This window comes from Mastigoproctus giganteus, chromosome 8, assembly GCF_048544385.1.
Source record: "Mastigoproctus giganteus isolate SK-2022 chromosome 8, ASM4854438v1, whole genome shotgun sequence".
NCBI classification, from domain to species: Eukaryota; Metazoa; Arthropoda; class Arachnida; order Uropygi; family Thelyphonidae; genus Mastigoproctus; species Mastigoproctus giganteus.
In genome coordinates, this window is record NC_143582.1 from 217,480,613 (window position 1) to 217,495,001 (window position 14,389).

General features: G+C 38.5%; 1 protein-coding gene across 2 annotated transcripts in view; it reads right to left on the minus strand.

Moving 5' to 3' along the window:
• LOC150082290 (endoplasmic reticulum lectin 1-like) overlaps positions 1–14,389 on the minus strand; it is a 163,643-nt gene that overhangs the window by 22,529 nt on the left and 126,725 nt on the right. For both annotated transcript variants that reach the window (XM_090380106.1, XM_090380107.1), the window contains exon 12: positions 12,076–12,176. In XM_090380106.1, coding sequence (XP_090236232.1) covers positions 12,076–12,176 — 101 coding nt within the window. The remainder of the gene's footprint in view (positions 1–12,075; positions 12,177–14,389) is intronic.

Sequence of the window (14,389 nt, forward strand, 5' to 3'; positions counted from 1 at the left end):
GCCACACTTCTTAAATGACTTGACAATGATCTCAATCTTGATATTATCCCAGGATCTTTTCACCCGGGTACAAACTTCTCCTGTAGTTGGTTTCTTCACTCTTCCTGATGGTGTCAAATTGTCTCCAGAAGACGTCATCCATTGGTTCCATTCGTCTCTCATGGCAGCTTTGAAGGGTTTGTTAATGTTGACATCAAGTGGTTGGAGCTGGGATGTCAAGCCTCCAGGTATGACGGCAATTTTTGTTTTTTGCTCTGCAGCAATCTTCTTTGTGTTTTTTGTTATGTGTGCCCTGAACTGATCAAGCACCAATAGGGCAGGTTTGCGGAGCCCACCTGGTGTCCTGCTCCAAACTTTCTCAAACCAGATCTTCATCTCATCCTGATCCATCCAACCCGTGTCATGAATGTGGACAATCACGCCTTGAGGAATGTCTTCTTTTGGCATTGTTTTGCGTTTGAAAATCAGCATAGGAGGCAGCACAATTTCCATTCACTTTTGCAAACTGGATCACTTTTAACTTGAATTCAGCACTGTACGAAAATCTTTTCTGAGCCATTTCTGGGCAGAACGTGGCAAAACGTAACCTAATATACCAGTAACAAGTGCAAAACAGTGAGCGCGAAAAAAGCGGGAAATGCGAGTAAAAAAATCTACAACCACTGTATAAGATGCACCCAGTTTTTAGACCCCAAATTTTTCAAAAAAGGGTGCGTCTTATACATGGGGAAATACGGTAATATACCTTTATTCATTCATATGAACATTGGTCCACACTCATCAGGGGCTTTGAATAGAATACTCAAAAGAAATGAACAAAATATATACGCTGCATATAAGTTTCTGTTCTTCTTATCCAGCATTATATGTTCATTTTAATTTAGATGCTTATTTTTGTTTATTTTAGATGCTTAATTTAGCAGTGCCTAGTAATTATATAGACTGCTGGCATTCGAGGTGAGCGGACGCGCTTAGACAGGGCTCCTCAGTTAAGTGGTTTACTTTTGGATAGTGCTTTTAAATATTTGATTTATTTAGATATTGTTGGATTATTTTGTTATAGGTTTTCCTGTAACTGTTTGATTTTAATAATATTATAGATATAATTTTTTTAAAGTTACTTTCGTTGATATTTATTTAATTTTATAATGGTAGTTACGAGATCTGCCTTAAACACGTCACAGGGTATCGTGACTCACACGGAAATAGCCGATGACGATTTACGGGTGAGTAATGGTTTAATCTGTTGTGGAACCTGTGGAATGTTTTTTCCAAGGTCGACCTGGTGACTAATCCTACCTCCCTTGGGGATTCTTTTCTTTGTGATCGACGTAAAGAGTGCACCGATCTTAAATTACAATTTGGTGAACTGATGGAACAATTTGAGTCCCTGAAAAAATGAGTGCTTGCCCTCGAGAATAATGCATCTGGGAGCTCGTCAGGGACTCAAAACTCCAGCAATCTACCAAGTGATGCACACCCGATTCAAGCCTCAAAACAGAAAAACCAAGTGCAAACTACTCTGGTTAAAAAGGACATTGTTTTATTACGAGACTCCATTGTCAAGGAAACGGGGAATATTTTTTGTAATAAGGATAGGTGGGGTAGAACCAGGGTATGTCTGCCGGGAGCAACTATTGATGATGTCACCAACAGATTGTCAGATTTTAAAGGGGGTAAAGAAAATATTATTATTCATGTGGGGACTAATGATATTAAACGTACACGATCTGACGATTTGTTGGAAAAATACAGGACCGTGCTGAGGAAATGTCGCGAGCTAGGCCATAATGTCTATGTGTCTGCAATTCTGCCCAGACACGATAGGAAGGATTATATGTTAAGAGCCTTGTGGATTAACTCAAGACTTGAGGGAATCTGCAAGGCTTTAGGGGCTAAATTTCTATCAGCATGGCCCACACTTTTAGGTAGAAGGAATTTGTTTTGTAGAGACGGGATACACTTAAACAAAGGTGGTGCAAAAGTTTTTGCCAGTATTATTGAGGATACTTAAAGGTTCAGGGAAACTGCTAGTTAGGGGGGATGTGGGTAATACTGACACGCGTTTATCTGATAATATTGGTCAAAGTAACTCTTGCACATACCTTAAGAGTTCTTATCTGTTACCCCAACTGGACGTATTATCTAGATGTTCTGGGGGCAGAAACATTTCACGTGAGCGGGTAGCTAATATCAGGGAAGAGAGCCTAAAAAACTTCAAGGGTTGTGTTAGGGTTGTTAAATATACAAGAACAGTAAATCTTAATTGTTTATACAGTAATGTTAGAAGTGTCGTCAATAAAATGAGCGAATTCGAACTGCTGGTTAAAACAAGTAACGCGGACATAATAGGGCTTACAGAGACGTGGTGCGACCCGGAAATTGGGGATGATGAGTTTCAGTACGGCTTGTATAATGTATTTAGGAAGGATAGGGTAGATAGAAGGGGTGGTGGGGTAATGCTTCTTATCAGAAGCAGTCTGAGTGCGACGATAGCTTTCCCGGATTCAGACATTTCACATGCTAGTATAGAGTCTGTATGGTGTGAGACAGTTGGAAACAAAGGTATAATGCGAGTAGGAGTAATCTACAGACCAGGTGATTGTGAAGATTATGACAAAAGCCTCTACATGCAAATGGAATGGGCAAGTAAGTGTCAATGCCTTATTATGATTGATTTCACTTTGCCTCTAATTGATTGGAGTAAATGGGAAGGAAACTCGACATGGGGAACAAAATTTTTAAATCAACTAGATGACTGTTATTTGTATCAACATGTCAGGGAAAGTACTAGAGAAAAGAATATCCTAGACCTCATCATCACACATGAATCAGATGACATAACAGGGCTGACAGTAGAGGAACCAGTAGCAGGAAGTAATCACGGAGTTCTACGGTGGATGATGACGAGAGAGGTAGCAGAAGTAAAAGGCAAAGGAATGGGTTTTAATTTCAGAAAAGGAAATTATGATGCCTTAAGGTACTACATGGCCTCTATTAACTGGGTAGATATCGCGCAGAGAATGAATACAATTGAACTGTGGTACGCTTTTAAAACATTAATCACAGATGCCTTGTATACGTATATACCATTAAAAAAATACTCCACGAGAAGGGTTCCAAGTTGGATGAATAGTGAAGTTGCCACATTAATTGAGCAGAAAAAGGTGGCATGGAAAGGTTACAGAGCAATAAAAAGTACTGATGCCTATAACAGCTACAAGGTGATGTGCAATAGAGCCACAGAAAAGGTTCGACAGGCAAAGGCAGTTTATGAGAGATCACTAGCAAAGAGAGCAAACAGGGGGGGGGGGAAAGAATTCTTCACATATATAAATGCCAAGAAGAGCAGGACAAACCAGATTGGACCTTTACGTAAGGGAAAGGGGATAGTAATAAATATACCAGCTGCCGTTGCAGATGAACTCAACAGTTATTTCGCATCGATATTTACAAATGAAAAGCCTTTTGTGGCAATGGGAAATTGTGGGAGCGAAGTTAAAAAATATGTAATTAATGATATTGAAATTTCGCAAGATTATTTAATGAAAAAACTTTCAAGCCTACAGACCAGTAAGGCTCCTGGAGTTGATGGAATATACCCTATAATCTTAAGAGAGGCGGCAAGCGAGTGCATTGAACCATTGAGGCTAATTATGCGAGCATCACTAGACTCTGGGGAGATTCCCTTGGATTGGAAAAGTGCAAATGTATCTCCCATACATAAGGGTGGCTCTAAAAGTGAAGTTGGAAATTATCGACCTGTCAGTCTGACATCAGTAGTAGGGAAAATCATGGAGGCAATGATCAAGGGTGGAATTCAGGATCATTTGGATTGAATTGAAATTCTCAAGGATACTCAGCGTGGTTTTGTAAAGGGAAGATCATGTTTAACAAATCTGGTTCGCTATTTCGAAAGGGTCACTCATGAGCTGAATTTAGGGAATAATTCCGACATTGTTTATTTGGATTTCGGCAAAGCTTTTGACTCAGTCCCACATGAGTGGTTGCTTTATAAGCTGGAACAGGTTGGAATCACTGGGAAAATCCTTAGATGGATAGAAGGATGGCTTCAGGGCAGGAGGCAGAGGGTTGTGATAAATGGCTATTCCTCAGATTGGGTTGATGTAAGAAGTGGGGTTCCCCAAGGATCAGTATTAGGACCACTGTTGTTTTTAATTTTCATAAACGACATTGATGAAGGGATAGAGGGCGTGATGTCTAAATTTGCAGATGATGTTAAAATTGGTAGAGTAGTTAATGATCACTGTCAAGCTGAGCTTCTTCAGAGAGACCTAGATAGACTTCAGGAATGGTCAGAAAAATGGCAGCTATGCTTTAATCCAACAAAGTGTAAGGTATTACACCTGGGAAACGGTAATCCCAAAAAAACTTATTCACTTGGTGGAGTTCAACTAAACCCAGTACTGGAGGAAAGGGACTTGGGTGTTACGATACGGTCAGACATGAAATTCTCTGAGCATTGTAAACAGGTTGCAAGGAAGGCCCATGGTGTCCTATCGATGATCTATCGAACTTTTGCAAGTAGAGATAGGGATGTGATAATCCCATTATATAAGGCTTATGTTAGACCACACTTGGAATACTGTGTTCAAGTATGGAGACCGCAATTAAGGAAAGACATTGAGCTTCTTGAAAGGGTGCAAAGATGGGTAACTCGCCTGGTGAGATCGGCAAAAGGGCGTCCTTATGAAGAAAGACTTTGAATATGTGGGTTGCAGAGTTTGGAAACTAGACACCTTAGAGGAGATTTGATTGAGGTGTTTAAGGCTCTGAGAGGCATCAGTAAAATGAATGAGGATGAAATTTTCAAGATTATAAATGATGCTAGAACTAGGGGACATAAATTCAAGTTACGGGGGGAAATGTTTAGATTGGACTGCAGGAAGTTTTATTTTAGCCAGCGAGTTATAAATTACTGGAATAAGTTGCCTTCATGGGTGGCAGAGGCCGACAGTTTGGGGAAATTCAAAGGTCATCTGGATAGTACTTTCGGGTAAGGGAAGCGCATAGGATGATAGGTTTAATTTCCTTTTTTTTTTTTTATTAATTATTATTATTTATTTATTTATTTTATTTTTTTATCATTGTTTTGTTCGGGTTTTTTTTTTTTTTTTTTTGGCTGGTGCAGCATAAGCCATAGGCTTTCTTGCACCATGCAGCCGTTACTAATACTAATAGCCAATTTTCTACTTACTATATGATTTATAAAGGTACTACGGTATAATAGTCTAAGAAAACAAAGTCCTACGTATATGAATAAGTTATGTTACATTAATACATTTTACCCCCCAGTTATTCCACACGTCACTCCAACCAACTTCATAACAAAAGATCATATCACTCCAAATGTTCTCCGCAACAAAAGAACACATCACTTTAACGTTCACAATAGAAGAACATCGTTCCAACTGTTCTGTGCAACAAAAGAATGATAGTGCAAACAGTGCTCCCTTTTACTCAGCAGACAATACTGCCCCTTTATATGTTAATTAACATTTTAGAGATAGTCAATATTAGCAATAGTTTTAACTTGAAACTGAAATGTATAGTTATGCTAACTTAAGGTTGCATTTTTTTGAAAAATAATTTTGAAAATGAAATGTAAAGGAAGCATAACATAACAGATTTTAATGCAAAATACTAAAACTAAACATGTAATTAAAACATTGCAATGCCAAACTAAAAATAAAATTTAAATTAATGCTATCATTCTGATCAGACTGTTATAACTTTTCTACAGCATAACAGCCCAGTTAGGTTTATTAGTCTATATACATTTTTACAACTTTTCAATGCATGAGAATCCATGATTTTTTTTTTTTTTGATTTGGTAGTTGTTGGCGCATCGGCTTCTGTGGCCATATTGCACCTCCAAAGGTTTTTGCAGTACTTTGATCCAAGCCCGAGGCGGGAATCGAACCCGCGACCTTTGGGTTGCCAGGCAGGTACTTTACCCACTCGGCTAACCCGGTCGGCTGAGAATCCATGGATATTAACTTTGGAAGTATATAATTTAGGAACTACAGCATTTGATATGCATTTTATTTAAATTATTTATTAATTTACCACTGTCAAATTTCCTGCAGTTTTTGTCTGCTAGTTTTGGTGGCAATTTTATATAGCATTTTGATGATCAGTACTGTCAGACATTGAGCTCTGTCTGAGATTTTTTAAATTTTTTTTTTTTTTTAACCCAAACACAAGAGGTATTAGAACCTATAGTACTTAGTACTGTGCTTGGGCTGGAGGTGGAGAAGATGAAAGAAGATATTTGTTGACATTAGACTTGAACCTCTGTAGACTGAAATTTTAAGGAAATACATACGAAGGATAGTTGTTCCAGAAAACGGCAGTTGAATGAATAAACAAGGAAAATGAAAAATTGGTTCTTTGAGTTTGAAGTTGGACAGTGGTAGCACGTGTTTGGACTGTTTTTAAAGAGAGAGCGGGAATTATAGAAGCCAATTCAGAAGAACAGTGCCCATGGAAGTATCTGTAGAAAAGGCATGCAGCAGAAACAGTACAACTATGAGACAGAGAGTGGAGACAATCTGTTAAAGATGAGTCATTAATTATCCTATCTGCCCTCTTCTGGATGGAATCTAGGAGCCTGAGAGAGATTTTGGGCTCACCGCCCCCCCCCCCCCATGCGGGAACAATATTCCACGGTAGGACTGATTTGCGATTTGTACAGAGTGAACAGCTGTTGGGAAGAAAAGTACCACTGAGAGCAAAAGAGAAAACCAAGTTTTTTGGATGCATAGGAAGCAATATTTGTAATGTGCTTATGCCAAGAGGGATTAGAAGTCAGGTTAATCCCCAAAAGAGATATCTCATCTTGCCTAGAAATCAGAGTGTCACCAAAAATAAGCATAGGATCAAAAGAATCCTTTTTGCAAGATATAAGACAGGACTGAGTTTTAGAAGTTTGAAATCAACTAACTTGTCTTTGCCCTACTGGAGAATTACGTGGAGATTGGCATTTAAGGAATTGGTAGCAGATATTTGAGAAGTTGAATGTGATTGAGCATGGCAAGGTTTCTCAAACTGGAAAGTGGAATGCATCGTGCAATCATCAGCAAAACTATGGATAGGATTTCTGGTCAATGGAAGGTCATTAATATACAAGAGGAAAAGAGTGGGGGAAAGAGCTGAACCTTGGGGGACACTAGCATTAGTGGAGAAGTTAGAAGACAGAGAGCATCCACCATCACCCTCGGTGAGTGGTCAGAGAGAAAACTGGATAACCAATTACAAAAAAACAGTTGGCAAACAATAAGATGGAAGCTTGTTTAGAAGACCTTTATGCCAAACACGATCGAAAGCTTTTGAGATGTCAAGAGCAACTGCTTGTGTTTCACCGAACTTTTCCATTGAATTTGTTCATAAATGGGTAACATAAGCCAGAATATCACCAGTGGATCGACACTGACAGACTCCATACTGGTAATCGTTGATCAGATGGAAGGTTTCTAGGTAGTTTAAAAGTTAGCAGTTAATTGATTTCTCCATTACTTTAGAAAGAGTAGAAGTAATTGCAATGGGACGAGAATTGGATAGGAGGGATTTGTCACTATTTTTAGGAACTGGCTGGATATGGGCAAATTTCCAAGCAGAAAGAAAAACGCCTTTGGAATAAGAAAGTGAGAAAAGGAGCGGCAAAGAACAGGAGTAAGTTCAGGAGCACAAGTTTTGAGAACAAGTGGAGAAATACCATCAGGACTTGGAGCTTTCTGAGCATCAAGATTAGTCAAAATCCTTCTGACGGAAAACCACAGGAGGCATTGAATGGAGTGTGTTGGGAATGGTGGGAGGTGTTTTATCAAGATTGTTAATTAATGAGTTGGAAGAAAAATGGGATGCTAGCAGGTCAGCTTTATTCTTGGCTGATTCGACAATAGAACCATCTGGTTTTGACAGAAGTGGGAGCAGAGATGGGCAAAAGTTGCGGCCAATAGCTTTGGCAAGAGACCAGAATGCTCGGCTAGTATTTGGGCAAAAAGCAAGTTTTCTACTCTTGGCCTGTTCACAATCTAGTTTGGACTGATTAATAATTGCTTTACAATTATTACTAGCTCTGGTGTAGACAGAAAATGAAACTGAAGAATTGGAAACAAGCCAATTACGATATGCAACAGTCTTATCTCAAACAGCCTTAGCACATTTATTGGAAAACTAAGGTTTGGATAAAGGACGAGATTTTAATGTGGAGTGCAGAATAAATAATTCCATTCCTACAAGAATAATTTCGCTGACACGATCTGAGCAAACGCTGACATCAGAAGTTTTGAAACAGTAATGTGACCAAGGAAAAGAAATCTCGCAGGTCATCCCATTTTGCTTTCTTGTAATGCCAAACAACATGAGATTTGGAATAACCATGAGGTAAAGGCTCCATTGGAGAAGCGACAATCCCCAAGTTGTGATCTGAGGTGCCTAAAGGGCCACTCACTTCGACCATATACTTAGAAGGGTTGTTTGCGAGAAAAATATCAAGCGTGTTGGCTGTATGGTTAGGATTGTCCTGTATTCTGGTAAATGAACAATCTGTGTGAGATCATTAGTAATTGCAAAAGCCTCAGTATCTCGACTAGCTGGGTCTGTGAGACTAGGGAAAGTTAGCTGGAGTTGTGAATATTAAAATCACCTCACTGTCAGGAAAGTTGGACTGGAGAAAGACAAGTTGCAAAGAGAGGAAGTCAAAGAGCTCCAAGTGATTAGTGGAGTTGGGAGAATGGTAGAGACAACAGATGAATTTGACACAAGGAGGTAGAGAGATTTTAAGCCAGAGAAGATCGAAAAGAGGATATTCCAAATTACCAAGTCTCTGACATGGAATATCGGAACAGACAATCAGTGTATTCAATGGTAAGAAAAAGTGGGTGGGACATGCTGTATGAAGTAATGAAATTTTTGGATATGGTCTACACATGGTAAGAATATACTCAGATCCTTGACATAACGTGGCTTCGGAAATGCCCCCCCTCTCCCCGCATATACACTACTCGGACTCCCTCCAGTCACTATCTGGCAGAGTAGAGGCAGCAAGGTTATTTTTTTTTTTTTTTGATTTGGTAGTTGTTGGCGCATCGGCTTCTGTGGCCATATTGCACCTCCCAAGGTTTTTGCAGTACTTTGATCCAAGCCCGAGGCGGGAATCGAACCCGCGACCTTTGGGTTGCCGGGCAGGTACTTTACCCACTCGGCTAGCCCGGCCGGCCAGCAAGGTTATACACTATCTGATTTGGAAGCCTCCTAGAGAGTTACCAACAGGTTTGGTCCAGTGTACTAACTAGCGGCTGGCCTGCAAACACCGTTTTAGAGCTGTATCCTTGAAATGTAAGGAAGTTTTGATCTTGCCGTGGTGTTCATCATAATCTCAAAAGACATCATTCATACTGCCAGTTGGAAGAGATTGGGGAGGGTTGACCGGAACTTAGCTCTGGAGACTAAACATGGGTTACACCATTTCAAGGCACCTCCGTAGCCAGGTGGGAAGGAGCAGCAGTGCGTAGCACACGCTTCTTGATTAGACTGGGGTTTGAGCCCATCACCATCAAATACGGAGGATGCGGAAAGGTCAGGGAATGACCACCGCATATCCTGGAGCAATATGGCCTTAGTTGCTAATGCTCCTAAAAATCAAATAACAAAACACCATTTCAAGCCTTCAATAAGCAAAGTGGTGGTATTGCACCGGTTGATGAGAGTCAACTACCACCTAGTATTTCCTGGTAACACAGAGGGGCAGCATTCCTCCATGTGGTGTGGGCACCATACCTTGACCCGTGCTTATGTTGGTTCACCCCCACAGTGTGCTTTTGCATGGGGGTTACACCCAGAATTACTAACAGTCCCACCATCGTGAAGGTGCAAGCAGAGGATGTGGCTGTCACAGACTGTTTGGACTTCACTGAAATAGGATCCACTTGACTTGAGTGTCACCCAAATATCAGTCCCATCAGTGTTTTAGACTCCCAGGTAGCAAGCACAGCTTGTCTGTCATATGTGAGAGAATGTCTGCGACAACCTCAAGGACCAGAATAAAGAAGTCATTGCTTATCTGCTCCGAATTCACTCAATATCTTCATACAGGTAGTAGCATCTGCAGAAACACATGTAAGCTTTTATATCTACACTCATATGGTATTTTATATATCATTCTTGGATACCATTTTTAATCAGTTTCTGTTTTAATCTGTTCAACTACTAATTAAGTGTATTTCACTGCTATTTATTTTAATTCTATAATATGTTTGTGTTCTTATTATGTTGCACGCACCTTTTTCGAAATATTAGAATTCCGTTTGTCATACAATTTTGTGTGCATTATATTGCTAGTTATGTCTATTTCCAAATCAAGGTGTGGTGCTTGCATACTGCTTCCGTAATTTTTTCTGCTATAAGTTTTAGTGTTTTATCTATTCATTTATTGTTTCAAGCAAAGATAGCTCTGTAAGAGGACCCAGTAAATGCCTAGATATAAAACTAAAACTTATAGCAGAAAAATTATGAATGCCAAATTTGCAATCCAATAAAAAGAACCAAGTTGATTGGCTCTTTTAACTGGTTTTAGTCAAGCAAGAGTAAATGATTCTGATGGTGGTATGGTCATCTCCGTTTGTGTTCCAATGGTATACTTTCCAGAAAATTTCTGGGTGTATAATAGCTTGCCACTATTGAATATCTTTGTTTTCAGTTTTTGAATTTCTTTCTCTTCCTTCCACTGCTGCCATGCTCAAGAGTATACAGTGGGCTCTTCTTGGCAATTCATAAAGAGTGGCTTTTAAGCTGGATGTTTCTTGCTCTTATGGTTTTTGGCACCACATCAAGCATAGGCAGGGTTGCCACAACAGGCTGACTGTGAGTGGCCATACTTTTAACACTTAAAACACCTCAGTAAATTTTGAATGTATATCCTTACTGGGCAGCTTAAGTAGCCTGCCTTGATGGAACTTGAAGGCCATGGTGTATTGAATGTAAGAATGAGAACTCCAGGAATGAAATTCCTGTCTTTGCACAGTGACATTCACTTGAGAGCTGTCACACACACACACCTTGATCTTTCTTTCTATTCAGAGCAGGTCTCTTCTTCAGAGAGATTTAGACCCCACTCTGATATGACACCACGTGAAGAGTTTAGAGTTTGGAACTGGGTAGTTTGAATAAATATAAGGAAGAATTAGACAAATTTTTAGAGCAGACAGGCAAATGAGATGGGTAATTTTCTTAATTTTTTTTTTTTCCCTTTTTAGCTGATGCTGTACAAGCTAACCTCTTTGCATTATTTGCCAATACTAATACTAAATTTAAACTGGGACAATTTTTTTTTTTTTTTTTTTTTTTTAATTTTAAATTAGTGTATGTACTGTTGTATGTTCAAGAGTTTAAACATTAAAATTATGAGAAAGAGTTAGTTATATTACCTTGCCTTCACCATTTTAGAAAAAAAAAAGAAAAAGAAAGTAAAGAAAAAAGGCAATGTGCAAAGAGAATTATCATTATAAGTTCTATGCCATATGCAGGTCCATAAATTTCCATATTGTTACACATCAACGTAAAGTTCCAAGTTTCACACATTCTCTAAAACCAAATTAATTACTGTGATATATATACTTAAATAAATAGTGTAAATTCATACTAGAGCATAATTTGTGATAACACTAGAATTTGGTGTATACAGTTGTGTAAGTCTAAGAGTTTAAATCACAAAAAAAAAAAAAAACTATATTGCAGTGTATAGCTGCAAATATTTAAGTAATTAACATTACACACAATACAGTTAAGAGAATCCATAATACTTTGATAGGCACCTCCGTAGCCAGATGGGAAGGAGCAGCAGTGCGTAGCACATGCTTCTTGATTAGACCGGGGTTCGAGCCCGTCACCACCAAATACGGAGGATGCAGAAAGGTCAGGGAATGACCACCGCATGTCCCGGAGCAATATAGCCTTAGTTGCTAATGCTCCTAAAAACCAAATAACAAACAAACAATACTTTGACATACAACATGATACAACAAAAGAGGAGAAAGCAAACTTGAAATATACCTCTGCTTAGGGCGTTTTTGAGGATTTTCTGTTATCCATGCTAAATGATCTTCAATATTCCATAAACCCAAGACGATAGTTGTTTTTTCACCATCTTTTTCCTGTAAGTGCAATTGTTTAATTTTATTACAAGTTTAAATTAATCAGTTTCCTCAGCCAGAAGGTAGATAGAAAGATTCCATTATGAATAACTAAGTTACAGTACCACTGTAATGATTAATTATATTATTAGCAAAAGAAAAGAATATATCTCCCATCAGTGAAAGCATGTTTTTGCTGATAGGAGGTAAAGGTTCAATTTTGCAAATTTGAATAAAATTGCTATTATGTGTAACAAATGATAGCAACTTTCTCCTTTTTAAATCATGAATGAGTTACTAGTATTTTGTAAAACATGGAAATACATAAAATATTTTCATTTATTAACAATCAGTTTAAAATAAAGCTATAAATGCCTTTAATGGAATTTTGAGTATTTTTAATTATTATTTAGCCTATTTCCCTGTCATTTTTATGGCTTTTTTGTGCTTGAACTTTAAATAGGCTTTACTTATTAATAACATGGTGCTTTGGAATACAAAAATACATTACCAAGGGTGTCTAGACTAATATTCAAGATTTCTAAGAGGTACAAGCTAAAGGTTAGAATGATATATGCACCAACATCGAGCCATGATGATGATGAAGTTGAAGTAATGTACACTGAAATTGAGTCTTCTAGATGAGCAGAAAACCCACTACACTATTATTATGGGGGACTTCAATGCTAAGGTTGGAAAAAGACAAAACAGCACAGAAAGGGGAACTATAGGAAATTTTGGAATTTCCTATAGTTTGCAGAATCTCAAGGATTGTCAGTAATAAATACTTTTTTCAAGAAAAGGGTGAACATAAAGTAGACATGGAAGAGTCCAAATGGTTTAACAACTAATGAAATCGACTTCATCCTCACTAACAGAAGATACATCGTGAATGATGTTACCGTCCCGAATAAGGTAAATCTTGGAAGTGATCACAGAATGGTAAGATGCACACTTGATATAGATGTAGGAAAGGAAAAAACTGACTCGAGTAAATAATATGAAGGTCTTTGAGATAACAGAAGAGAAGAAAAAGCAGTATGTACTGGAACTTAAGAACAGGTTTGAGCTTCTGTAGACTGCTCAGAACCAAGATATCGACAAGGAATATTACAACTTTCTGAAAGTGATAAAACCCAAGAAACCTATAGGTAAAAAGAAATACAAAGAAGAAAAAAATTAGTCAACAAACACTTGTCACGATGAACCGAAGATGACAAATGAAGAGCAAGGTAAACACTGACAAGGAGAACATTGAGTATACACAGTTATGCAAAGCCATCAGAAAGAGACTCAGAGAGGACATAAGATTTAACACAAGAAAAGTAGAACAAGCATTAAGGGAAAACAAAGGACTTAAATCAGCAGCCACGAGCAGAAAGACAAATGATACTGAAACTGAAGAATAGCAATGGTGTACTTATAAATAGCAGAGAAGGCATAATTCAAATAGAAGAAGACTGCTATAGAAAATTACACAAGGAGCGAGGGAATGATGCCAGCAGTGGAGAAGATGGATCGCAAATTAGTAACACATACGACATACCCGATATTCTTCCTGATGAGGTAGAACATGCATTAGCATTAGTAGAGGCATATGATGCAAGAAAGCGTATGATGCAGCATCAGCCAAAAAAAAAAAAAAAAAAAAAAAAAAAAAACTTTCCACTTTACCCCTCCGTTCATTTGAAATACCTGTCCAGCTGAGCCTTAAATTTATTTAGGCTATCAACTTCCACAACAAGGGATGGAAGTCTGTTCCGCCAACCAACTGCCCGCTGGATAAAGGCAAATTTCCGCACATCTATCCTACATCTGTCTTTCCTCAATTTGAATTTATGCCCTCTCAGGTGATTATTCTGAGCAAAAGGAAGAATCCCATCAGAACTGAGCATGCTCAAACCATTCAATGCTTTATACACCTCTATCAGATCACCTGGCCGGTGCCTAGTCTCCAGACACTGTAATTTGCAAAACTTAAGCCTTTCTTCGTAAGAGCAACCCTTTGTTCCATTCACTAACCTTGTTGCCCTTCTCTGTACTCGTTCCAGCGGCTCTACATCCTTCTTGAAATGAGGCCTCCAGACCTGTATACAGTACTCTAGGTGTGGCCTGACCATTGCCTTATACAATGGAATAATCACCTCCTTATCCCTGCTGGAAAAATTCCTGTATATCATTGACAATACTCCATGAGCTACTCTTGCAGCCCATCTGCACTTCTCAGAGAACTT